At 37.0% G+C, this 25,918-nt stretch overlaps 1 protein-coding gene across 4 annotated transcripts; it reads left to right on the top strand.

Moving 5' to 3' along the window:
• On the top strand, positions 1 to 24,382 carry LOC102597236 (copper-transporting ATPase PAA2, chloroplastic-like). 4 transcript variants are annotated; one of them, XM_006353792.2, is made up of 18 exons: positions 5 to 857; positions 1,178 to 1,255; positions 1,726 to 1,823; positions 1,964 to 2,017; positions 2,751 to 2,837; positions 3,924 to 4,085; positions 4,641 to 4,751; positions 5,239 to 5,307; positions 7,384 to 7,493; positions 16,094 to 16,199; positions 16,934 to 17,000; positions 20,419 to 20,498; positions 20,616 to 21,070; positions 21,580 to 21,624; positions 22,382 to 22,511; positions 22,881 to 23,012; positions 23,599 to 23,749; positions 24,010 to 24,382. In XM_006353792.2, the coding sequence occupies exons 1-18, from the start codon at positions 221 to 223 to the stop codon at positions 24,129 to 24,131; spliced, it is 2,694 nt and encodes an 897-aa protein (XP_006353854.1). In that variant the 5' UTR covers positions 5 to 220; the 3' UTR covers positions 24,132 to 24,382. The 4 variants fall into 4 exon arrangements, with proteins under 4 accessions (XP_006353856.1, XP_006353857.1, XP_006353855.1 ...); XM_006353794.2 differs by lacking the exons at positions 22,382 to 22,511; positions 22,881 to 23,012 and adding an exon at positions 22,124 to 22,255 and having other exon boundaries at positions 1 to 857; positions 21,580 to 21,754; XM_006353793.2 differs by lacking the exon at positions 22,382 to 22,511 and having other exon boundaries at positions 3 to 857; positions 21,580 to 21,754.
• Positions 24,383 to 25,918: the final 1,536 nt, after the last annotated feature.

The following is a 25,918-nucleotide window of genomic DNA, read 5'->3' as shown; positions in this document are numbered from 1 at the left end:
CCATGTACAACCCCAAACTGTGAAATCAAGCAACTTGTTGAACTCTAGAAATAAAGATAAATTTGGATCACACGTTTTTTTCATTTCATTTCATCCAGCAAGAATTCAAATCTACGTGTCATTTGTATGCATGAAATATTGACTATGCGCCACTAGTTCCTTCATTTCCTCTCTCATATCCATTTTTCATTTCTCCGATTTCTACTCTACCGGAGAAACCATGACGGCCAATCTCCTCCGATTCTCTCTCTCACACGATCACAACCTCACATCCAACTTCATTCGCTCCAATGTCAACCACGAACGACGCCGTACCAGCAGCTTTCACTTCAATCCTCTCATCCATCAACGACGTCGTAGTAGTCAGCTATTGCTGCGGCGCAATGCCGTATTCGCCAAGGCTGTTGAGTTCAAAGTTCCGGCGAGCGGAACTGAGCAGCAGGTACAGTTGAAAAATGATGAGACAACGGCGCTACTAGATGTGAGCGGGATGATGTGCGGCGCGTGTGTCTCACGTGTCAAAGCAATCTTGTCAGCGGACGACAGAGTTGACTCGGCTGTGGTCAATATGTTGACCGAGACAGCTGCGGTTAAGTTGAAAGCCGATGCAGCTGAGACTGGTTTGGCGGCTCAAGAGTTGGCTAAGAGGTTGACGGAATGTGGTTTTCCGACGAAGAAGAGGTCATCTAGGTTAGGAATTGATGCCAAGGTGAAGAAGTGGAAGGAAACGGTGAAGAAAAAGGAGGCGTTGCTTGTTGAGAGTCGTAACCGAGTGGCTTTCGCTTGGACTCTGGTTGCTTTATGCTGTGGAACTCACGCTACTCATATATTGCACTCTCTTGGCATTCATATTCACGGTAAACTTGCAGAAGATGCACAATTCATTTCTTGAGTGAATTTACATGCTTGCTAGTTCAGAACAACAACGATTTGAACACTTGATTTAACAGTTTGTAAAAAATGTTGAAAAGAAAAAAACGCAAATACTCTTACCCGGTTCCATAATGATCAATATTATATCAAATTCTGCTTGGAAAGAAGCATCCGCTTACATTGCTTTTCTTTGAAATTATATCCAATTCAGCTTGGAAATATCTGTACCAAAAGCTAAATAGCTAGTGTTTGATGATAATTTCTGTTCTGGATAACTCAGACTCGTTGATCTACATTGGTACAGGTTCAATGTTGGATATACTGCATAATTCTTATGTCAAAGCTGGATTGGCAGTTGGGGCTTTATTAGGACCTGGACGAGGTTAATCACTACTTGTTAATTCTATTCTGTTTCTTTCTTAATTGACTGTTACTTTCTACTCCATTTATCTTTTGTCTGTTTTCTTATTTGTTTATGTTCCTTTGTTACTTTTTCTAGTTAAATGTGGAAGTTAACTAAAAAATCAAATGGGTACGATCATGTGATTGAATTTGATGTCCAATTTTGACCGTCATCTCTGCGGTTAAGTCTTGGAAGAGAGTCGATTAAAGTTGTTATTATGAGTAGTATAGAGAATCCTTTTCAGTTTGCAAGTTATTAGTGTCATGTCAAGAATTCAAATGAAAATGTGGGTGGGCTCTTTCCATGGACTTCATGCATTAGTGGGAGCTTAGTGCACCATGCTGTTTTTTTTCCCCCAATAGTAGCGTCATTTTTTGGCAGTTATGTAGATAGGAACTATGTAGTTTATCATCTTAGTTCATTACTAACCGAAATAAATTATGTTACAGACCTGCTCTTTGATGGTCTTTGGGCATTCACAAAGGGATCACCAAATATGAACTCTCTTGTTGGCTTTGGATCGATTGCTGCTTTTGCAATTAGTTCTGTAAGAATCAATTAAAGTTGTGCCCTTTATCTTGCTAGTAGCTCTTGTTATGATTTCAGTGTCTGTTTTCATAATATATTAGAAACCCATTACTCTCTCGGGTTAAGACTGATATGCTGACAACTTCTTCTCTTTCTTAGGTCTCACTGCTTAACCCTGAGCTTCAATGGGAAGCATCATTTTTTGATGAGCCGGTTTGCCTTTTGTTACTTTCCTCTCTACTTCTCTGGAAGTGCTTAGATTTTCTTTCCATTTTTTCTGTCCCTGTAGTTTTTATTTGCATGCTCATAAGTACTCATGTTTTCTGCTGTTTAGGACAGTCAGCATATAGTAGTCTTTAAGAACGAGTTTCTCTTTTTATATTTTCTTATGAATTTTTAATGCTGAGAGGATCTTTTGTTCCACAGAGTTCAATGTAATAGGTTGTCGAGGTGGTGCCACAGATACTTGAGCCACAGATAATTGAGCCTTATTGGGCTCCCCCCTTTTTTAACATTTGAAAACCTCAAGCTTCAAAATATTTTCATCTGAAGTCCTAGAAAAATTCAAATAATGTCATCAGGGTTTCACATGGTCCCAGGTCCTCTACTCTAAATCATTAGTCATGTTTTTCTTGACCTGACTGAAGTTATTTTGAAATGTATTGCTAACCACCGAGTCCATTCTCCTTTTGCAATGGCTGAATTTTGTGAAATTTCCATAAATCTGTAATCGTTCTCCATCTATCAATCATTAACTTTCACTATGTAGTTCTCATATGTACTATTTTTCCAATTCATTAAGATATCATTTATGCTCTGCAATACCTTCTAATTATACTTCTATGATAGTCTGTCTTGACCAAAATCTATTCAGTGTTACTAAACTGCTATTTGTTCATTTTTGCAATGAGTTTGCTCATTCAAAAATATTGATTTTAGTACGCAGGTCATGCTTCTTGGGTTTGTATTACTAGGGCGTTCCTTGGAGGAAAGGGCAAGGCTGAAGGCATCTAGTGACATGAATGAGCTATTAGTAAGTTGTTTTCATTGCATGTTATTTAAGAAAATGGATAAAAAATATGGGCTATGAGACTGTTCAATATTTGACCATCTCCAAAGGTTTGAAAATCTATTAACCACTGGATACTGGTTGTTTTAGTCTTTTAGATATTGGAGTTCTTTGATACAAAAGCATCAATGAATATGTTAAAACCATTCATGAAACTTCTATGCTAAACCACCTATTTAAATTTGTTATTGAACAATATGTTCTCCTTGATAGCTTGAAATCCAACTATTATAAATGTTTTGTTTTTCCAGTAAGTCCTCAGACTTTGAATTCTTGCACACCTACTATCAAATTTTCTCTTGTTTTATTGATGCATTAAAGAGTTCCCTTTTCCAGAAAGTTAATATTGGTTATTATCAGTTATATTTCTGGAGTTTGACCTTTCACTTATGAAAAAAAAACAGTTATATTTTAGAGCTTGTAAAAGGTGTGTATGAAGTGGGTTACGGATGATCTAGTTTTAGAAGTTGCATAAAAGCTCTGATCTCTTATTTCTGGTGGCCAGTATATATTTATTCACACCTATGGAGGAAAAACATTTGTTTAGTATCCCGAACATTTAAGACTTATAGTTGCACTTAACAAAAGAATAATCTCAGGTTATTTTCGGGCTACAGTTTTCTTACTTTATTAAACACAATAAATAAAGCTGCACAAGGCTACTTTTTATTCCAGTATATATTTATTCACATCCATGGAGGAAAAACATATGTTTAGTATTCCGAACAGTTAAAGATTTATGCTACCTAATAGTTGCTCTTAACAAAAGAATAATCTAAGGTTATTTTCGGGCTACAGTTTTCTTACTTTATTAAACACAATAAATAAAGCTGCACAAGGCTACTTTTTATTTTTGATCTGCATATGAAATAGAATACATTTCACTATTCAGACTAGATCCCCAGAGTCCACTAATGAAGTGCTGAAGAACTAAAATAAATTGAAGTTTGTATTGTACCTTACTCTTTCCCTTTGTATTCATGATAAGAGAAACTTCTATACTTTGTTACTCCTTTTTCTTACGAAATATTGGTGTGGTTCTTTTGGCAGTTGCTTATATCCACTCAGTCTAGACTTGTAATTACTTCCTCCGGCAGTGATTCCTCGACTGACGTTGTCAGTTCTGATGCAATATGTATTGAAGTTCCAACCGATGATATTCGAGTTGGTGATTCTTTGCTCGTTTTTCCTGGAGAAACTATACCTGTAGATGTAAGTCAAATTTTGCATGAGTACTTTTCTTTCAGGAGTTTATCCCAATGTATGAATATCTTCATTAAAGCAGAATAGAATACATATCTGATTTCCTTGGATTTCATTTATCCAAGCATTTAGGATACTAATGTAAACTAAAGCCATCAACTACTACAAACAGAGTATGGAGTCATTACAAAAGGAAAGAGTTATTACCTCAGTACATCTTAACGGTGGTTTCTAGCAATTTTTTTCACTTTGGCACTTTTTGGTCCTTATCTTAAAAAACAGATGGAATATGTGTTCCATAGGATGATAGGAATGATTTTTTTTTAAAAGTTTTCCCTAGGATTGAATAGGTAATTTTGGACAAATGAGAAATTTGTCCTGTTTAAAAGCAACTGATTAATTATTAGTTTAAAAGCATTTATGGCACCTTTTTCAGTCTTCGGAAGGAATACAAATGCCTGTCAAGGATGTCGAGTTATGTTTAAAATACTTGTTTTCTCCTGTTTGTTGACTAGACATACAACATCTTACATTCTCAAATGATAAATCAAATTGCCTCTGCAGGGAAGAGTCGTTGCAGGTCGAAGTGTTGTGGATGAATCTATGCTTACTGGAGAGTCTCTTCCGGTGTTTAAAGAGAAGGGTGTTTCTGTCTCAGCTGGCACAATTAACTGGGTATGGTGGTGTCAAGATTCAATCAATCAATCAAATATGATACCCAAACTAGTTGGATTCAGCTATATGAATCCTCTACGTCCGATCTGCTCTGTTCGGACATGGTGCCAAGATATTACGTGTATAGATATGCTATTTGCAGCTTTCTGACGTAGACTAGTTTACTGCCCCACTGTCATGTGTAACAAAATGAGGTTTCATGGCCTTTTAGAATGACTTACTTATTATTGTTATCAACATAGGAATAGGCTATATACCAACTTATATACATTTGAAGAGACATTAGATTCAGAAATGTTAACTGATCCTTATTAAGGTTACATGAATGATGGTGCATTAGATTTGCGCCAATTGTTTTCAGAGTTCTTAGATTTGTGCCACTTATGATGATCCAAATGTTAGTTGATGAACACCTTATGATTGTAGAACTGGATTTACATTTCTGATTATATTATTTTATTTTGAAGTCCTTGTTGTTATGTTTCAGGACAGTCCTTTGAGGATTGAGGCCTCTTCCACTGGTTCCAATTCAACAATTTCCAAGATTGTTAACATGGTCAGTACACTTTTTCTTAGAGATGTTTTTCCTTCCAAGTAATATTTGTTGCTTGGTACATTTTCTAGCATTTAGATATTTAGAACCTTGAGGAGGGAAAACAGATATCGTAGGGATGCTTCTTTATTAGGGAGTTAAAGCTACTCTCCTTTGGAGGCAAAATATTTCTCCGTAGGTGATTTCTTCACATCTATTCAAGCCTTGGTGGTGGGAGATAGCAGGTACGCTGTGGAATTTGTTGAGGTATACACAAGCTGGTTTGGGCACCACCGTATAAAAAGAGATTAAAGCTACTATTTTGTTGATGTAATGACAAAAAGCTTTAGATTGCAAAATTGATCATAACGTCTGAAAATTCATTTGAAATATCGTATAAGCTAATTCTGGTGGTTTTTCATTGAGTGTAGTAGTCCAATCTTGTAGTGTCTGAACGTCCTTTTTTTCTCACATACATGTTACCCTTTGACAACTTGAATCTCACTTGTTTTTTTGTTTTGTTTGAAATTGAAATCCTTGGAGAAAAGTTTTGGTTGCTAGAATCTCATAGGAGAAGTTCAAAGTTGCTTCCAATATACTGTTTGGACTGTCGGAGAAAGGTTTTCTTGTCAAAATGGTTATCAAAAAAAGGTGCACTGCTACTCTGAGTTCAGTGCTAAGAACCTTAAAAAGAAGAGGTGCAGTGCTTCTGGAACATTCACTGAGAATGGAATGGAGCCGCTAGAATGGTCATTAAAAGAAGTTGCAACATCACTAGAATAATAATCACCATGAAGTGGTGTCGTATTTCTGTACGGTCACCAGAAAGCGCACAGTGCTACCATAATGAACAAACTCAAACTAGCATTGTGCTACAAGTACTGTTACCGAAAATAAGATTGGTACCGCTAGAACAGTAACCATAAAGAAGAAAGATAGTAATTCGGCAAAGATAGAAAACTTGGCAAGATAAACAATATAGGCAGAGTCTGTCAGTAGGCAGAAGTTACTAAGGGTGATGTTTTCCAATTTTCTCATGTTTGGTTGGCTTAAGTGTTTTCCAAATCAACTTATTTTCCTTCAGTTTAAGGAAAATGACTTCCCTTCAAAAATTAGGGAAAACATTTTCCGAAACTCTCCTCCAACCTCAAATTACAATTTTTTTTCTAACTCCACTCCATACCCTGACCCTCCCCATCCAGTTTTTTTTTCTTTCAAATTTTAAAAATTCTTTTTAAATTTTTTTCAATTCATTCAATTTTCAATGAATCTTGGTGATTCCACCTCACCTAGGGTGTGACCTAGTGGTCAACAAAGTGAGATCTAAACAATAGGAAATTTCTTTCCATCTGTTTCAGCAGAGTTAGTTGATATCTGTACTGGTGAGAGGTAGCAGATATCCCATGAAGTTAGTCGAGGTGCGCGCAAACTAGCCCAAACATCACAATTATGAAAGAAAGTAAAATAAACCTTATAATTTTTATTGTACTTGTAAATGTTTTGGGTTGGTCTGTCTATTTGGATCAGCATATTTTGGCTGTCTATCTGTTTCAATTTACACTTATTGAGGAAGTTCTGGCACATATGGAATATAGCACTTGCCAGTTGCCAAGATGAAGGTGCTATGATTACTTTACTCCTAGCCGGTGACCAAAAGCTGAGACACTCTTTATTTCTCAAATCCCAACTACATCTATTTTCTCGAAAAGCTCAACATGTTCTAAAGCTTGTAGTGGCTCCATCTTTGAATTTCAGTTTTCAAATAAGTGTGTATTATAATTGTCTGTGCTGTATAGGAATTTTGAGACTTCTAATGAGACTTTGATTACTGTTTGTGGAGTTATTTATGCGACTCCCTTGAAAGTTTGACATGCATATGTTGTTTACCTACAGCCTTTATTTCCTCCTCTGAAAATTTCACCTTGAATTACTCTTTCTAATGTAAGCAGTTAGACAAAAGTGTGTACCCATCTTTTGACACAAAAGTGGCTAGTGATCCTAAACTAGAATTAGCAGATATGTGTGGGGCCACTGCCTGTTACTGTTGATGCGTAAAATTAGGAATTTATGAGCTTCTATATAAATTTTCTAATCTTCCAGGTTGAGGATGCTCAAGGCCGTGAAGCACCAATTCAGCGACTAGCAGATACAATTGCTGGACCATTTGTTTACAGTGTGATGACATTATCAGCTGCCACATTTGGGTTCTGGTAACAAGTTTACTCTTTCCTTTTTTATGACAATATGTTTAAGAAACAGTTAACTGCTCTTGTAGTTAATTAGGTATTAATAGACAAAAGATAGGTACACATGACCAAACTAAAAGAAGAGTTAGAAGATCTAAACAGATACTAAGTCTCTCAAATGATTGGAAAATGGTGCTCAGTGTCTTCTCATGGATGATGTTAGTGATGTGGTGGGTGACTCATAAGTCACAGTTGACGTGTTGTTCCTAAAGCTATTTCTTGAAACCGTGTTTTTCCTCCTTGTCAGGTCACAAGCTGTTGTATTACAAATCTATGTTTGACCATTCCCATGGGCTATAATTGCATCTGACTTCATGTATTTTCTATTACAAGGTGTACTGGGAGTACTGTCAAAAGTAATGTAGCCTTAGCATGTCACTTGGCATACAAGGCATTGGTTCACTTAAATGTTAAATCTACCTCCTGGAATGGAGTCAAATCAGAATCAAGTTCAATCAGACTAAATTCTGACACCTAGTTTGCTCAACAATTCCTTAGCACAGTTATCCTCTGGGATCTCCAATTTTTATTTGAAGACAAGGGAGGGGGAGAGTCTAGTGGTGAGGGACTTCCACCTCAACTATGAGGTTGGAGGTTCGAGTAACCAAGGAGCAAAGTGGAAAAACCACTGTTGTGCTCCTAGGTAGGAGGGGTTTTAGGATGGTGCTTACCATAACCCTTAAAAGAAAAACATTTGTGTTTGTAATATAGTATACTAAAGAGTAAATGCTACCTGCTTTGAGCAATAGAGTTCTTGATATTCCTATATTTTTCTGTAAGTAACAAACTATTTCATTGAGATTGAGCGCTACAAAGGATACCTCACTCTGGTCCCCCTAAAAACTATTTCAGGAAAACCAAGGCTCAAACTAAGTTCTTAATGACAGGGAAGTATTCGCAGCTCACTTGAAGCTCTAAACTTAATCTCAGGACAATGTTCATGGATTAGGCATTCGATGGTCTGGTTCCTGTTTTTGAAAATACATATGTTCCATCCTTAGGGTAAACACGTGACATATAGAGCAGTCTTCTCCAGTTCCTTTTCACATGCAACAAGATCCGCTGATTCTTGAGACCTCTAGGACAGTGGTGTGCAAGGGATTTCTTGTAAGTAGTGTCGACATTTAAAGAAGTAAACAACAATAAAACAATTTTTTGGTACATTAGAAAGGACCATAAAAGTTTAAACTCGTTTTTCTTTTTTCATGACCATGGTGTCCGGGTCAGCTTTCGCGCACCTCAACTAATTCAACGGGATACCTGCAACCTCCCACCAGCAACATGTACCAACTCTGACTACCAAGGCTAGGACAGATGGGAAGAATCACCTACTTTAAATTAATTCATAAGCTACATGGCTAAAATCTGCCAGTAGGAGAAACTCTATATCCTTGATTGCCTCTTCCTAGATAAGTAAATCTTCTTCATGTTTGTGCCCTTCATTTGCCAGGAACCGGCACATTGATTGACCTCCCTCCAAATATGTTTAATGGTGGCCTTTGTAGCTTCCAATAAACATCTGCAATCTTCAACAATAGCCCTTTGGGGGGTGACATTGTATGTCCTTACTGATAAACCTGATGGCAAGTAGGCAGCTTGTTTCCACTTCTAAGTCTATGTATCTAGGTGTGGGCCTTCGGTTCTTTGGATTTTCAATAGTGTGTACCGAATACCGACCGAATTAGTTTGGTTCGGTTCAATTTTTTCAAGTTTGGTTTTTTTTATTCGGTTCTTTGTTTATTTCAATGGGACAAACTAAAGTACAAATACATTATAATAGCAATTGGTTAAGACTAACAGAATTTAAATCCATAAGACATGAACGACTACACATTAGATTTAAGCTTGTATTTGTTTAGCATAAACAAAGTTATCGGAATGCACAAGATAGGACAGTAGGTTAAAGTAGCTGAGAACTTGGATAAAAGCTTTTATAATCACAATTTTGTAATGAAGAGGCAAAAGAAACAGTAGTTTAAGGAATTTGCCTGGAAAAGATAATAAAAGAAAGAGTATAACTAGTGAGCATGATAAATGAAAGTTTAGATACTGCAAAAGTATATTTTATTCATAGTGTTTGTACAGTATTTATAAGAGAACAAGTAAAGACCAAATAAACTAATCAATCCCTAATTCTTAGGAAATCCTTGAATCAAGGGATTTCCTCTAAACTATTTTCCTAGAATAATATATTCTAATCCCATATTTACAGGAGCAGATTCTAATCAAATCTGCCAGCTTTATTTGTGGAGCAGATTATAATCAAATCTGCCAGCTCAATGGTGGAGCAGATTATGACTAAATCTGCCTACTCATTCAACAATAAAAGTTCGGTTCTTCAGTACCGGGACCCCCCTATTACCAAACACTGAACTGAATACTGGTATAGAGGAAATAGAACCGAAACCAAACTGAAGCACCGAATTATTTCAGTTTGTTCTGGTTTTACGGTGTTTATGCCCACCCCTATTTGTATCTCATTTCTTTTGCTAAGTTTAACCCCTTTTTGATGCTCCATAGTTCTGTAACGAGACTTGAAGTAGACTTTACCTTACTTGAGTAACCTAACATCCACTACCTTGATCATTTCAAAAATATTACCTCCAAAAGCAGCATCTCCAGTTTGCGTTTTGACACTACCGTCAATGTTCAGTTTATCTTCCTGCACAAGGTGTAGACCTAGCTATTAATTAACTTGTTTGGAAATAGGGGTTTGACTAGGAGATACGTCAACAATTTCCCTAGCATACTTCATAATTTGTCTGATTAAGGAAAGTACATGTTTCGATCCCAACAAAAAGCAAACACAGTAAAGCCATCAAAAAACAAAAGTACAAAACTACAATTTTCCTCTGCAAGTTTTCATACTTTGAAGTGTCTTTATAATAGTCTCACTAGATATAGTACTAAATACATCTTTGTCGACATTGTTTCGACTCATCGTCCCTTTCCTCAAAGTTAGATGAACTTTGAATGTTGAACTTGGTTTTGAAGGGTTGGAAGGTGCTTTAGGAAATGATCTCTTCATTGAAATTTAAACTGAATTAAAAATTTAAACATAAAGTTCAACTCACAAAGAAAAATAATGTATGTCTTCATTAGTGAATGTGGTTAAGTTTCTCCATGCAAGGAAGGAGGTCATTGGATCAATCCAACCTGGCATATTAACTTTTAATGAGTAAGGACTAGTATTGCTTAATTTTTTTTTAAAAAAAAGCAAGCTATCGAGGTTTGAACTACTGACGTTCGTCAGAAATTTCATCCGCCTAACCAGAGAACCTAGATGCAACTTGTGACAAATGGTGTCATTTCTGTCTTTATTTACACTTTTTTATTTTGCATATTATTGATATATATATTTAGTAAAATTTCCTGAGGAGGTGGTGTCAGATGACACCACATACATCAAGGTAAATCCTTCCCTGATCTAGGGAATCATCTGTTAGAGAAACCCTAGAACAGCATATTATATGAGCTTTGGTATAAGCATTCAAAATATAGGTGATCAATGATCAGTTTCAAAAAAATATATAGGTGATCAATGATTCTGCAATAATTTGGCAGCAGCAGAAAATGAATCCTTGATACTCTTATTTGGTTACTTTTAAGTCTCTCTAACAATGATTTAACAAATTTATTACTTTATCAAAAATAATACTCCCTCCGTTCCATTTTATGTGGGACCATTTGACTTGGCACGGTATTTAAGAAAAAAAAGAAGACTTTTTTAATTTGTGGTCTAAAACAATCCTCAGATATTTGTGTGATTGTAAATCATTTCATTAAGGGAAAAGAGATTTTAAAGTTAAATTATTTCTAATTATAGTAAGGTGAGTTTTTTTTGGGACGGACTAAAAAGGAAAGGGTGCCACATAAAATGGGACAGAGGAAGTAGCGCATTATACAAGCTTTGGTATAAGCATCCAAAATATAGATGATCAATGTTCTGTAATAACTTGGTAGTATTAAAGCACATGTTAATTATTATATTAAGTTGATTATAGTTTGACCTATTCTTCAGCTAGTAGTCTAGCACTCCTATATCTCTGCAAGTAGTTTAGCACGTTTAGCACTCCTCTTTCAGAGGAGTCAGTTTAGGCAATTGGTTAGTCCATTCTTGTATATAAACACAACATTGGATCAATCAAAGATATATCGATCTCTTGATTTTATATGGTATCGGGAGCCCTAATATACTCTAAGAGTAAGACCTTTTCTTTTTTTCTTTTCTCTTCAACCCACCCTCCACAAATGGGAGATGCTACTCGCATTGTTAATGTTGTCGAGGCAGTGGCTTAGAACTAATCTCCCGCAGTCACCCACCATGATCGGAGCTGAGATGATTCATACTAGCTTGGTTAGGTCAATATCTGTACCATCGCTTCTATTTGATGTAATATAGTATAGAGGCTGAAGGTGAGAAATCATCAATTAAAGTAGATGCAGCTTCCAGGCACTTTTTTCTATTTTTCGCTTAGATGTGCTCGGCAGATGCTAAAGCCAGAGCGTGATGGCAAGAATTGATTGAGCGCAGAATCACAGTTCTCAGCTATCACATTCAGAAAGACTAACATCGGCACAATGGTCGTTCAATTTAACCCTGCGTCCCAATTGCCCATAAAATTACATGGCAGTCACAGTTTTGCAACGTGGAAGGCACAATTCTCCATGCTTATGCATGGTCATCTCGATGGGTCTACTCCTTCCCCATCTCGCACTATCATAACTGGCACAACCCCTAGTGCCAATCCTGCATTTGCTCTTTGGTTTCAACAAGACCAACTCATTCAAAACGCACTTATGGCATTTGTTGATCCAACAATTGCCACAACAGTTGCCGCTGCTAACTCAGCTAAGACAGCATGGGATGTCCTGCACACCGCTTATGCGAATAAGTCTCAAACCAGAATTTTCAGTGTGCGTGATTGACTTGTGTGTCTGAACAAAGACTCCCAACCAGTCACCGAGTATTTGCAAAGTGTTCGCTCTATTTCTGATGAACTCTCTATTGCTGGTTCCCCCGTCACCAACTCTGAACTTATAGTAAAGATCCTTAGTGGTCTGGGTCCAGAGTTTCATGGTATTTCTGCTGCAATTCATGCTCGTGACTCCCCTATAACTTATGAAGAACTATACGAAAAGCTTCAGGACCATGAACTTTTTCTTCAACGTGAGGAGTCCAAAAACGTTCCTACCCAGATTACTGTTGCTGCTACATCCAACAAATTTGGTAATTCGAACTCTCGCAACGATCGTCGCCCCAACAATAACAATGGCAGCAACCAACAATGGCGGTCCAACAATTGCTTCACTTCACCCAATCAGAGAAGATCTTCGACCAACAACAACTCTTATGATGGTGTACGCTGCCAGCTGTGCAACAAGCCCGGTCATGTTGCAAGCGTTTGTCGATCGTAGTCTCACAATCATTTTGAGGCCAAGGCTAATTATGTGTCAAGCTTGCACACATCAGAAAATCCTTGGATTCTCGACTCTGGAGCATCTCATCACATCACTGCCGCACCCCAAAACCTGCAGGCATACAATGGCATGGAGCAAGTCTCCACGGGTGATGGTAACAAAATCCCAATAACTCACACTGGTTCCACTCATTTAAATGCATCAAATAAATCTTTCAAACTCTCTAACACCCTTTGTGCTCCCAGCATTAAACGCAATTTACTCTCTTGTCTCTAAATTTTGTCAAGATAACCTAACCTCTATTGAATTCTTTCCTTTCCATTTTTCTGTGAAGGACTTGGAAACGCGGTCTCCGTTGGTGCACAGGCAGAGTAGAGACGGTCTCTATGAGTGGCCGGACTTAACCTCCATCTCTCCTCCTCAAGCGCATTTGACTTCCTCCACCACAACCAGTTTCACTTGGCATCGTCGGTTGGGTAATCCACATGCAAGAGTTTTACATTTTCTTTTGAATAAATTCTCGCTACCTTGCTCGCGAGAAAAAAATTCAGTTTGTAATTCGTGTTCTTCGAATAAGGCTCATTGCCATCCTTTTCAGCAGTTCACTTTATCATGTACCCAACCTTTTCAAACAATCTTTAGTGATTTATGGGTTCCTTCTCCAGTTCAATCGATTGACAATAAATTATATTACTGTATTTTTGTAGATCATTATACCAAATACACCTGGCTTTACCCATTAAGAAATAGAAGTGAGGTTACCAACCTTTTCCAGAACTTTCAAGCATTAATCAATCGTCATTTTAATACGAAAGTTCTTTCTCTCTCTATAGATGGTGGTGGCGAATATAAAGGTCTTGATCAGTACCTAAGATCTCAGGGTATTGAACATCTTTTATCTCCTCCATACACCCCCCAAAGAGTTGCTCTTGTTGAACGCCGTCACAGGCATATTATTGAGACGGCCAGAACCTTACTTCATGAAGCTTCACTCCCATCGACTCTTTGGTCTTTTGCCTGTCAACATGCAGTTTATCTCATAAATCGTTTGCCTACCCCACTTTTACAAAATAAATCACCGTTTCAACTATTGTTTGGTCAAGATTCGGATTACAATTCTTTAAAAATCTTTGGGTGTCTCTGCTATCCCTGGCTCAAACCTTATTCCAAAAATAAATTATCGCCCCGTTCAACATTTAGGTTTCTCTTTACTTCATCATTGTCATCAATGTTTTGATCCAAAATCTTCTAAAATATATTTATCTCGTGACGTGAATTTTTTTGAAAATAATTTTCCCTACCAAAATATTTTTTCAAATGTTTCTTCAACTTGTAAAACACTTGCGTGGGAAGGTTCAATTGAAACTAATCCAACAACATCCCCTATTTTTTCTCCTCCTATTAGCCACGACTTACTGAGTCCCATACTTATCCCGAAGGCAGGTACCACCAACGCTCACAAAGACACCGTCTCCTTTGCTTGCGCTCCAACAGAATCTGCACCTCCAGGTACCTCTTCTCCTTCTCCTACACACTCCGTTGCCCCTCCTGATCTCACTGATACCCCGTTTTATTCCCCGTTGCCTCAATCATCAGCTTTTCCAATTGTGTACACTCGCAGAAACAAAACAATGTCATCTGCTGGCCGAAACTCCGCTGCCCATCCCACTGCCTCAATTCCCCTACAACCTTCTCCTGAACCTGTTCAAGCCACAGAACCTCCACAACCTTCTCTTCCTCCACCAACTCGTGTTGTGACCCGCTCCCAGCACAACATTCACAAACCAAAAACCATCATTGATTTTCTTGCTCACTTATCCCGTACTCCCTGGTTTATGTGGACGATATCATCATCACAGGGAACCACAACTCCGAGGTAAATCAGGCTATATCTTCTCTTGCTGGATGTTTTTCCATTAAGGATCTTGGGAATCTGCACTTCTTCCTTGGAATTGAGGTGCTCCGTACTGCCAAAGGTATTACCTTATCACAGTCTAAATACATACATGAAATTCTCTCTGAAGAAAACATGCAGGACTGCAATTCAGCAAAAACCCCAATGAGTGCCACTGAAGTGCCTCAACTGAATGATGGCGCGAAACCAACTGATACCACTCGTTACAGGAGAGTTCTTGGAAAACTACAGTACCTATCTTTTACTCGTCCGGACATCAACTTCTCTGTAAATAAATTGTTTCAATTTATGCATTCCCCATCTGAAGTCCACTGGAAAGCACTCAAACGAGTACTCAGGTATCTCCAAGGCACAATTCAGCTTGCTCTTCACATTCAAAGAGATAATGATTTCAAGCTATGCATGTACTCTGATGCGGATTGGGCTGGAGATGTGAGTGATCGAGCTTCCACTACTGGTTACATATTGTTTTTCGGCCAAAATCCTGTGAGCTGGTCCTCCAGGAAACAAAGAACAATTGCTTGCTCATCAACTGAAGCAGAGTATTGTGCTGAGTGCACTTGCTGAAACCAACTGGGTGACAAATCTGCTAAAAGAACTACATGTTTCACTTCCCCAAGCACCAACCATTTACTGTGACAATGTGGGTGCAACTTATCTGTGTGGAAATCCAGTTTTTCATAGCCGCATGAAGCACATTGCTGTAGACTTTCACTTTGTTCGCAAACAAGTTCAGCAGAATAAAGTTCACATTGTTCATATCCATGCTGCAGAGCAACTCGCGGACACTCTCACTAAAGCTCTACTAAAGCCAGCCTTTGATAAACACCTATTCAAACTAGGTGTTGTTTCACACTGCCTATCTTGAGAGGGGAGTATTAAAGCACATGTTAATTATTATATTAAGTTGATTATAGTTTGACCTATTCTTCAGCTAGTAGTCTAGCACTCCTATATCTCTGCAAGTAGTTTAGCACGTTTAGAAAGAGGAGTCAGTTTAGGCAATTGGTTAGTCCATTCTTGTATATAAACACAACATTGGATCAATGAAAGATATATCGATCTCTTGATTTTATAGGTAGCAGTAGAAATGAATCTTTGATACTCTTATTTGGTTACTTTGAGTCTCTCCAACAATGATAGCATGGTCTGGTACTGTATATATTTCATTTTACTGAGAAGTTACTTATAATTTTCTGTTGTTTGATAAGTATTGCTCATTATATAGGTATTACGTTGGGTCAAACATCTTCCCAGATGTTCTATTGAATGATATTGCCGGACCAGAAGGAGATCCTTTGCTTCTGAGCCTGAAACTTGCTGTAGATGTATTGGTGCGTCATGGTGAACTAATGAGCCATTTTATATTGATGCCTTCTAACTAATTTAAATTGCTTCTCCATTTCCCTTCTATCTTTGTCTAGAAATTTTCTAGTCATTCTCTGTTCTGTCAGTTCTTGTTAGAGATTGCTGCTATTTATTGGAAGTTATAAATGCTAGACAATAACTTTTGGAGTTATCATTTTAGCTTGTCCAATCTTTGTGCTTTGTCAGTTTGTCTGCTGGTCACATCTGTGCTTCTCCATTTGCTCTTATGATATAACTGGTGAAGGAAGATTTGGCCAATTACTTTAGGGCGAAGAAATTGTAGGAGTAATTAAACTTCAGCAGAAGCTTTATGAGATGACCCAAAGTAGAAATCAAGTTGTAAAGTTTACTGATAAAAAAGAAAAACAGAAACCAAATTGTAAAGTTTAAACAGAAGACATGTTATGTATTGGATTACTGCAGAAGGCTGCTTTTCGATGCTGTTGCTTCATAAATATGATATCATTATAGGTAAAAGCACAAAATTGCTCGCCTATAGGAAGAAGTTTGTGCTATTTGTGTATTGAGAGTAAATGATTTGTAATAATATACGATTTATAACCTACCGTATAAGGAAAAAAACAATTGTGATACCAGTCTGCCAAATTTACTGTGGTCATTTCACCTAGTCTATTCTTTTTCTGATGCCTAGCTTGACTGGGACTTAAAAGTTTGATATTATTGTATTTGATTTTGACAGGTTGTCTCCTGCCCTTGTGCTTTAGGCCTTGCCACACCAACTGCAATTCTTGTTGGAACCTCACTAGGTACATAATCAGATTTAAATGCTTTTGCTGTAGTTCACAGAATTTCCTCCATTCTCCCTGCTATGCTGCAATTGAGGACATACCCATACATTCCTTGTCCTCTTTTGACATTCTTCCTCACAAAAGTATTCTCCTTGATGTATCTCTTGCTTTATAGACTAAACTGCTAGAGGAGATTTAGATATTCCAACCAACACGCAGAAATGTGGGCTCCTTGGCTATCAGAAATGCCAATAATACAGGCAATTTCAGAAAAATTCCTACCTTTCGTCCTAGATATATACTCCCTCCGCACAAGTTTATGTGACCCTATTTCCATTTTAGTCCGTTCAAGAAAGAATCTCTCCTTTATAAATTTGGACACAATTTAATTTAAACTTCCCATTTAACCCTAATGAGAAGCTTTTATTGCCACGTTAAATGTCATGGCATGTGAGTTGCATTTGTAGGATGTGCGAAGGAAGCTTTTGCTCTCTTCTCAAAATTAGATGAAAGAAAGGCATTTTTGAAGAGATAAAGGACAGGTGGATAAGATCTAGACTCCCAAGAGCAGAGGAATTGGAAAAAAATGAACTGAAAAACTTGGCTTCAGATTTAAATGAAGAAGTAGAAGGGGTCAGGAGTAGGGGGATGGTCCAAACTTTGACTTATCAATGAAAGTCACTTTGACTTCATGGAATGCGAAGGGGCTCAATGAGATTTCTAGAAGAAAGCTTGTAAAGAGTTTAACGCAGAAGTGGAAGGCAGATGTTTATTGTTTCCAAGAAACCAAATTGGAAAAGATGTGAAATCATGTGCTAAACAATTATGGGCTTGCAGATGGATGAGATGTGGATTTCTTGAGGCTCAAGGCAGTAGTGGAGGTATCCTGATTGTGGGGGATTTTAAATTGGGCTGGGGAACAACTGGATATAGGAAACTACTCTGTTTCCTACAGGTTTGACTGTGTACAATATTCTTTTAGCTGGTACCTTACAGGAGTGTATGCTCTTCACTCTAGATATGAAAAAAATGATTGTTGGGAGGAAATTGCAGCAATGAGAGGGATACGTGGTGGTCATTGGGTCACATGTGGTGATTTTACTACTAGACTTATGGTGGAGAGAAGGGGTTGCAATAGAATTACAAACACAATGACTGATTTCTCCAAGTTGATTGAAGGGATGGAACTGCATGTTCCCCATTTAAATGGAGGCAGATTTACTTGGTTCAGAGGACCAAATCATAATAGCGCTGCTAGATTGGATAGATTTTTATACTCTTGTGGAATGAGAAGAAGCTTTCAAATACATAAGGCAGAAGATCCTTCCAAGATACTTCTTCTATGATAAATATCTTCTTGACTTTCCATTGAAACCCACCAAACTTTAATGGAGATATGCCATTGTGGATGCTAGCACAACTGGTGGAGTGAATTTGAAGTAGAAGGATGCCCAGATTACAAACTAGCATCAACTTAAGCTCCTTGAAAATAAGCTTAAATTTTGGAGCAAAGAGCCAAGGGAAATTTTGAGAGTTAGCCAACAAGAAAAACAACCTGCTCGGAGGCGAGGTGGGAGCACTACCTGCTATCTACCTGGGGATGCCATTGGGAGCAAAATCACAGTCCAAAGAAATTTGGAATTCTGTCTTGGAGAAATGTGAGAAGAAGTTGGTCAGATGGAAAGCACAATATTTATCAAACGGGGGCAGGCTCACTTTGATAAATGCAGTCTTGGATGCCCTTCCTACGTACATGCTAACTTTGTTCCCAATACCTGCAGGAGTAGTACAGAGATTGGATAAACTAAGAAGGGATTTTTTCTAGCAAGGAAACAAGAAAAGAAAGGGATACCACCTTATCAAAAAAGAAAGGGATACCATCTGGTAAAATGGAAAGTTATGATCACGGGAAAAAAACAAGGAGGATTAGGCATCAAAAATTTGAAGAACCAAAGCAAGGCTCTAAAGCTGAAATGGTTGTGGAGATATGCTCATGAACCATACTCATTATGGAGCAAGGTGATTAAACTGAAGTATGGAGAGATGGATTCATGGGTCACCAAGGAAGCAACCAATCCCTATGGTGTTACTGTTTGGAGATCAATTAGGAACTGGTGGCCTTTCCTAAGGAATCATACTACTATAACAGTACACAATGGTGTCAGGACACAATTCTGGAAAGATAGATGGCTTGGTAATCAAAATTTGTCAGAGATCTTCCCTGACATCTTTGACTTAGCACTACATAAAGACAGAACAGTGGCTGAAATGTGGTCTCCCCAAGGTTGGGATCTATCTCTCAGAAGGAATTTAAATGACTGGGAAGTTTGTAGATTAGTTGAATTCTTTAAAAGGTTAGAATCATTTCAAGGTTTGAAGGAAGGGGAGGACTGCTTATGGTGGACAGAGCCCAACAAAGGAAGATACAAAGTGAGCTCAGGTTACAAGGTCATGAACAGGGCTCCTCTAACCCTCAATTGGCCTTGGAGACAAATCTGGAAAACCAAAATTCCACTCAAGGTGGCATGCTTCACTTGGCTGCTATCAAAGGAGGCAGTACTAACACATGAGAATCTGAGGAAACGAAACAACATTCTGGTGACACATTGTTGTTTATGCGGGGAGGCAGCTTAGACAGTTAGGCATTTGTTCTTGCATTGCAAAATCACTGATCAATTGTGGAAGATTTTCATCAATCTCAGAGGCATTCAATGGACAATGCCTAGCAAGATTGTAGACACTCTCTCAAGTTGGGAGGAAGCAGGAATTGAGGCAAAGAACAGAAGTTATTGGAGGACAATTCCAGCATGCATCTGGTGGACCATTTGGAGAGAAAGGAATGCTAGAAGCTTTGAGGATAGAAGCAGATCCCTACAAATGAATCAAAACAGATTGTATTCTGTTATTATGTTTTTGGTGTACAAAGAGTTCCCCTGTAGATGCAGAAACAATCCTAAAAGTATTAGAATCATGCTAGGCTTGCTGTTTTTGTTCCTAGATTTTCATACCTTTTTGTAAAGGGGCTTTCAGTACTACATAAGTACTGGTTTATAATACAAATCGTTACCTTCTCAAAAAAAAAAAAAAAAAAAGAGCAACCTGCTCAATCAACTGGCAGATCTGGATTTAGTGCAAGATGTCAGTGTCCTGACTGAGGAAGAAATGACAATAAGGGCCGCAATTTTGGTGGAAATAGAAGAGCTAGAAGAAAAAGAAGAATTCAGTTGGAGGCAAAAATCTAAAATACTCTGGTTACAACAAGGAGATAGAAATATAAATTTTTTCGAAGTGTTCAGAAAAACACTTTGTGGATACTGGATTACATACTCGCCTTTTTATTTTCTCTCTTTAGTTTAGTAGGCAGTTCAGTTTTCATGGCGTAACCTTATACACCGCCAAATTGCTAAGCTTGTAATTATCTTTTGAAACTAAACAGGAGCAAGACAAGGACTTCTTATCAGAGGAGGAGATGTACTGGAACGTTTGGCAAGTGTGGATCATGTCATGCTGGACAAGGTGTTTAGTAGTTCTTCAATTGAGTACTTAGTTGCAAAATTTACTTCCGCAGCTAAATCAAAAGATCTGTAGTGATTTATTTGAATTACAAACCTGATCTCTGCTTGTAACTCTCAGACGGGAACTCTGACTGAAGGAAAACCTGCTGTCTCTGCTATCACGTCATTGGGGCATGAGGAATTAGAGATTCTTCAAATAGCTGCTGCAGTGGAGAAAACAACATCACACCCCATTGCTCATGCTATTATTAGCAAAGCAGAATCATTAAATTTGAGTATCCCTGTCACACGTGGACAATTGGCTGAACCTGGCTCTGGAACCATGGCAGAAGTAAATGGGCTCTTGGTTGCAATTGGAAAGCTGAAATGGGTTCAAGAACGTTTCCAGCAAAAAACAGACCTTTCTGATTTGATGACTCTTGAGCAATCTGTGATGCATAAATCATTACAGGACAGTCAATCATCTAATCATTCAACAACAGTTGTATATGTTGGTCGGGAAGGAGAGGGTGTGATTGGGGCCATTGCAATATCTGATAAATTACGCGAGGATGCTGAGTCTACAATAAGAAGGTAACCTTAAAGACAATTTCAAGTGTAAATTTTAGATGCATCTTAGAAGTTATAATCATCATTTGTCTCCCCCATGGCCCCACTCCTCACTTTTCTCCTTGCTGCATAGATATGGTACCCATCTTGAATCTGTGGTAGGTCATTAGCTTCTTAATTCTTTTATTTTGAAGAAGTTGTCATAATGTGGGAATTTGAGGCAATCATCCAGTCTTCAGCCTTTTGAAGAAATTACTTGTATCCTTAAATTGACTTGCCTCTCGCAGTTTTACGAACTCCAGATTTCTATGAACATGTTATAGATTGAAACTTAGATCATAAAGATTTTACAGATGTTTCCATCAGTTTTCAATTTGAATGGATTCAATATGTAGAGCGTTGCAAAAATGTGTTCCACCACCTGCATGTTGCTCATCCCTTTTCTTTTCTTCTAACTTCCTCTCGTAAAACATCTTAATTTTATTCTTGTTTAGTTGTCTCATATTTTCTTTTAAAATTCTTACCAATTGAAGGCTTCAGCACAAGGGAATTGAAACAGTACTGTTATCGGGAGACAGGGAAGAGGCAGTTGCAACTGTAGCTAAGACAGTAGGTATAAAAGACAAATTTGTCAATGCATCTTTAACACCCCAGCAGAAATCTGCTGCCATCTCAGATCTTCAAGCTTCAGGTCACCGCGTCGCCATGGTAACTCCATTTATCTGATGAAAACCTAATATTGTACTTATCTTGTCCTGCAATTCCATGTGCAATTGGCTGCTACCTTTCTCCCAGAAAACTCTGGTTTGTATAATTGTAAAAGTTAACATATAAAAATTGACTTCTACAATTGCATGGCCCTTTTAAGGAAACTGCTTCTCCACGGCTCACAACATCCAATAATTGAGCTGTCTTTTTGCCCCTCTAGCAAGTGTCATCACAATTCTTTTTTCTCTTTGTGGCTATTCATTATTCTACTTCTCTCTGAAAGAATATTAGTTTTGTACTATATGAACATCTGATTTGCTCCATGTCAGATACTATGCATGGCTATCTAACTGGAACTTCATATTGAAGGTTGGTGATGGCATTAATGATGCACCTTCTCTTGCTCTTGCTGATGTGGGGATTGCTTTGCAAGTTGAAGGACAGGAAACTGCTGCTTCAAATGCAGCATCCATTATACTCCTTGGAAATAGACTTTCACAGGTACATGTTCCATGTCATCACATTCATCCTAAAATAAATAACTTGTTCCATGTCATCACAGTGAGGCTTTTATTTAATTATGTCTATTCAAAAAATATTAATGATCTCTTCATTATCGGGAGACAGGGAAGAGGCAGTTGCAACTGTAGCTAAGACAGTAGGCATAAAAGACAAATTTGTCAATGCATCTTTAACACCCCAGCAGAAATCTGCTGCCATCTCAGGTCTTCAAGCTTCAGGCCACCGCGTTGCCATGGTAACTCCATTTATCTGATGAAAACCTAATATTGTACTTATCTTGTCCTGCAATTCCATGTGCAATTGGCTGCTACCTTTCTCCCAGAAAACTCTGGTTTGTATAATTGTAAAAGTTAACATATAAAAATTGACTTCTACAATTGCATGGCCCTTTTAAGGAAACTGCTTCTCCACGGCTCACAACATCCAATAATTGAGCTGTCTTTTTGCCCCTCTAGCAAGTGTCATCACAATTCTTTTTTCTCTTTGTGGCTATTCATTATTCTACTTCTCTCTGAAAGAATATTAGTTTTGTACTATATGAACATCTGATTTGCTAAATGCCAGATACTATGCATTGCTATCTAACTGGAACTTAATATTGAAGGTTGGTGATGGTATTAATGATGCACCTTCTCTTGCTCTTGCTGATGTGGGGATTGCTTTGCAAGTTGAAGGACAGGAAACTGCTGCTTCAAATGCAGCATCCATTATACTCCTTGGAAATAGACTTTCACAGGTACATGTTCCATGTCATCACATTCATCCTAAAAAAAAAAATTGTTCCATGTCATCGCAGTGAGGCTTTAATTTAATATGTTTATTCAAAAAATATTTAATAATCTCTTTGCATATTAGCGTTGACCATAAAAATAGTGTAACGTGTACCAAGTCATTTTTTCTTTAATAAGTGGTAACATGTATTATGTCATATAAGAGGATATAACTATTTAGTCATTATCCTATTGTGTCTTGTTTCTGCTTATCATTTTCATTGAATGGTCATGGGAAGATCGATTCAAAATTTCCCCTGTCAAGAAAAATCAAGGTGGATCTTTTTTTGATGTAAAAAGATGCTGAATATCATAGCACAAAGAATAACTTACAGCACGTTAACTTATTTCACACTAAAGTTTTGAGGATTACCGTGAAGAATAGGTTCAGGTGACCGAAAGCAGACTGTACATCCCTCTGTGTGTGTATCAGCAATTTCTATGGGATGATTTACACAAATGTTCAATGCAATTTGCCTGTGAATTTATTCAGATGAAAAAATGATGATGTGCCTTATCTTGTATTGTCAATGCTTCCTATTTTTTTGGCAGGTGCTGGAAGCTCTTGATCTTGCACAGGCAACAATGGCAAAAGTTCATCAAAATTTGTCTTGGGCGGTTGCATATAATGTGGTTGCGATACCCATTGCAGCTGGAGTGCTACTTCCAAATTTTGATTTTGCAATGACACCATCTCTTTCTGGTAAATAACACCCATACTACTTGTTCTGCCTCTCGACCCAAATGAATTAAGATACTTCTTGTTGCCTATCATCACTTATCTGGCATCTTGTTGACAATCTTCTGGAAAATATGGCCAATATATAGATTTTTCTTAGAGGGTTTTCCACCGTGGTTTCTTTATTCATCTATTGGTGATTTTGGAGAAAATTCAACCTAAAAGAAGCGATTTCAAATTGTGAAAGAGAATTAACAGCTGTTGCTTTTCTTTTTTCCTGACAGGAGGGTTAATGGCTATGAGCTCAATATTTGTCGTCAGCAACTCACTGTTGCTACAATTCCATGGTTCTCAGAAGAAAAGAAAAGAGAACCTTACCTATAAACATGCTCAAAAGGAACAATAACTCCAAGCTCATCCAAATCATGGAGTTGACCTGTAAGAATCTGAATCTATGAAATCTTTTGTGCTACTCATTCTTGGACTTTGCTGTTATGTATAATGTATCAGCTGAGAGTAGCTGTAGTGTCATAATATACTAGTGGTAGTTTATAGAGAGTATTGTCAGCACTAGCTTCCATTTTAAAACCGAGGCAATATTGTTGTTAACACGAAGCATATAAGTAAATAATAAATATTTGTCATTATGAGCTCAAATCCTTAAAAGACCAGAAGAAAGAGAAAAAGAGATCATTGATTTTATTTTATTTTTTAAAATTACTATGAGATCCAACACCTTTTAAATAATTTCAATTGGGTGTGTGCCCGTTATTCTTAAAAGCCAATCTTGAGTCAAAACGTTAACGTTAGAGTTTTGACTCAATAGGTGAATGGAGAACAATATTATAGTACCAAATTTCACAGTTCAAGGACATATTGCTTCATTCTCCGTTGATTTTATGCTAAACCACCTCAATTACTTGTTCTTTCGTTGCAAACAAGTAGGAATGGAAATCTGGTAGCTGCTCGTAGTGACGACATTTAAAATGTCAGTGTTGACGAATTTTAGGCTTGCTCTGTTGCTCCTGCTCTGCTGCTTCTTTTTCTTCCTCTGGGGTAAAAATAAAAATAAAATATGATTGAGTAATATCACGTTTTATATTTAGATTTTTTTTAAATCTATTTAAAAAAGAACATCACTTTTTATATTTAAATTATAAACTATAAATAATGTAACTTTAAAATTTTCCTTTTTCACTTTATCAATAATGATTTATAACCATATAATTATCTTAGGATAATATTAGATCACAAATTTTACTAGCCTTAATGGAGAGATTGATTGTTCTCAAATTTTTATCACCATTTTGTCGATCGAAAAAAGACTCATGCATACCAGAAAGGTCCGACTTTGAAGGACAAAATCTTCTCTTTCTTTAATTTTGTCCAGTCAAATGACTTTACGTCGGAATGGAGGAATAACTTTTTATATTCAGTATACACGGAGGACATATATCTTAAGATCACAAGACTCAAAAAATATTTTGGTTCATTATACACCTTTAATTTAAGATAATAAATTATTTTTTTTCTTAAATTTCATATCATATTGAATCAAGAAAAACAAAGTAAAATGAGTGGAGTTGAGTGTTAATACCTAATGGATCGACTTTTATGCTTTTTGTGAAATAAATGTCATTTACCATTTTACCTAGGATGGTAAAGTTTTTGCTTTGTAAGTATCATGCATCTCATAAGTGTTTTAGAGCCTGTTTGACATTGTTGTTGGGAGGTCAAAAATGTTTTTTGAGAAAAAAAATATTTTAAAAAAAAACTTAATTGTTTGGCGAATCCTTAAAATTGCTTTTAAATAGAAGCAGAAATTGCTTTTCTGTTGTTGGTAAGAAGCTAAAAATTTCTGGTTCTTAAAAAAAGCAGAAGCAGAAAATTATTTTTTTGAAGATTAAAATATCCTTTTCCTATATACATATTTACCAATATATCTCTTATTAATTAATTAGCATATCTCATAAGTTTGATTATGTTTCATTCAAAAATTTAATTTTTTTATTTTTATATAATAAATTTATATTTTATTTTATATTTTATATATTATTTTACGTTTTATTTTACAAAATTAGAAACAAAGGTAACAATAATAGTTTTGTAGGATAAAAAATATGAAGGACTTTATTTATTCTTGTGGTGAACTTTTCGTATATAGTGGTTTAATTTGTGGAATGGTTTTTAAAT

Source organism: Solanum tuberosum, unplaced genomic scaffold (assembly GCF_000226075.1).
Source record: "Solanum tuberosum cultivar DM 1-3 516 R44 unplaced genomic scaffold, SolTub_3.0 scf00162, whole genome shotgun sequence".
NCBI lineage: Eukaryota > Viridiplantae > Streptophyta > Magnoliopsida > Solanales > Solanaceae > Solanum > Solanum tuberosum.
Note: the sequence above shows the minus strand (reverse complement) of the source record. Positions and strands in the feature narration are given on the sequence as shown.

What these genes read in the sequence shown, in the direction of transcription:
- LOC102597236 (XM_006353794.2), top strand. Translation starts at nt 221, where the DNA reads ATGACGGCCAATCTCCTCCGATTCTCTCTCTCACACGATCACAACCTC. An exon ending in TCTTGGCATTCATATTCACG is followed by an intron (nt 858 to 1,177) that starts GTAAACTTGCAG and finishes ACATTGGTACAG; the next exon opens with GTTCAATGTTGGATATACTG. An exon ending in AATGACACCATCTCTTTCTG is followed by an intron (nt 23,750 to 24,009) that starts GTAAATAACACC and finishes TTTTCCTGACAG; the next exon opens with GAGGGTTAATGGCTATGAGC.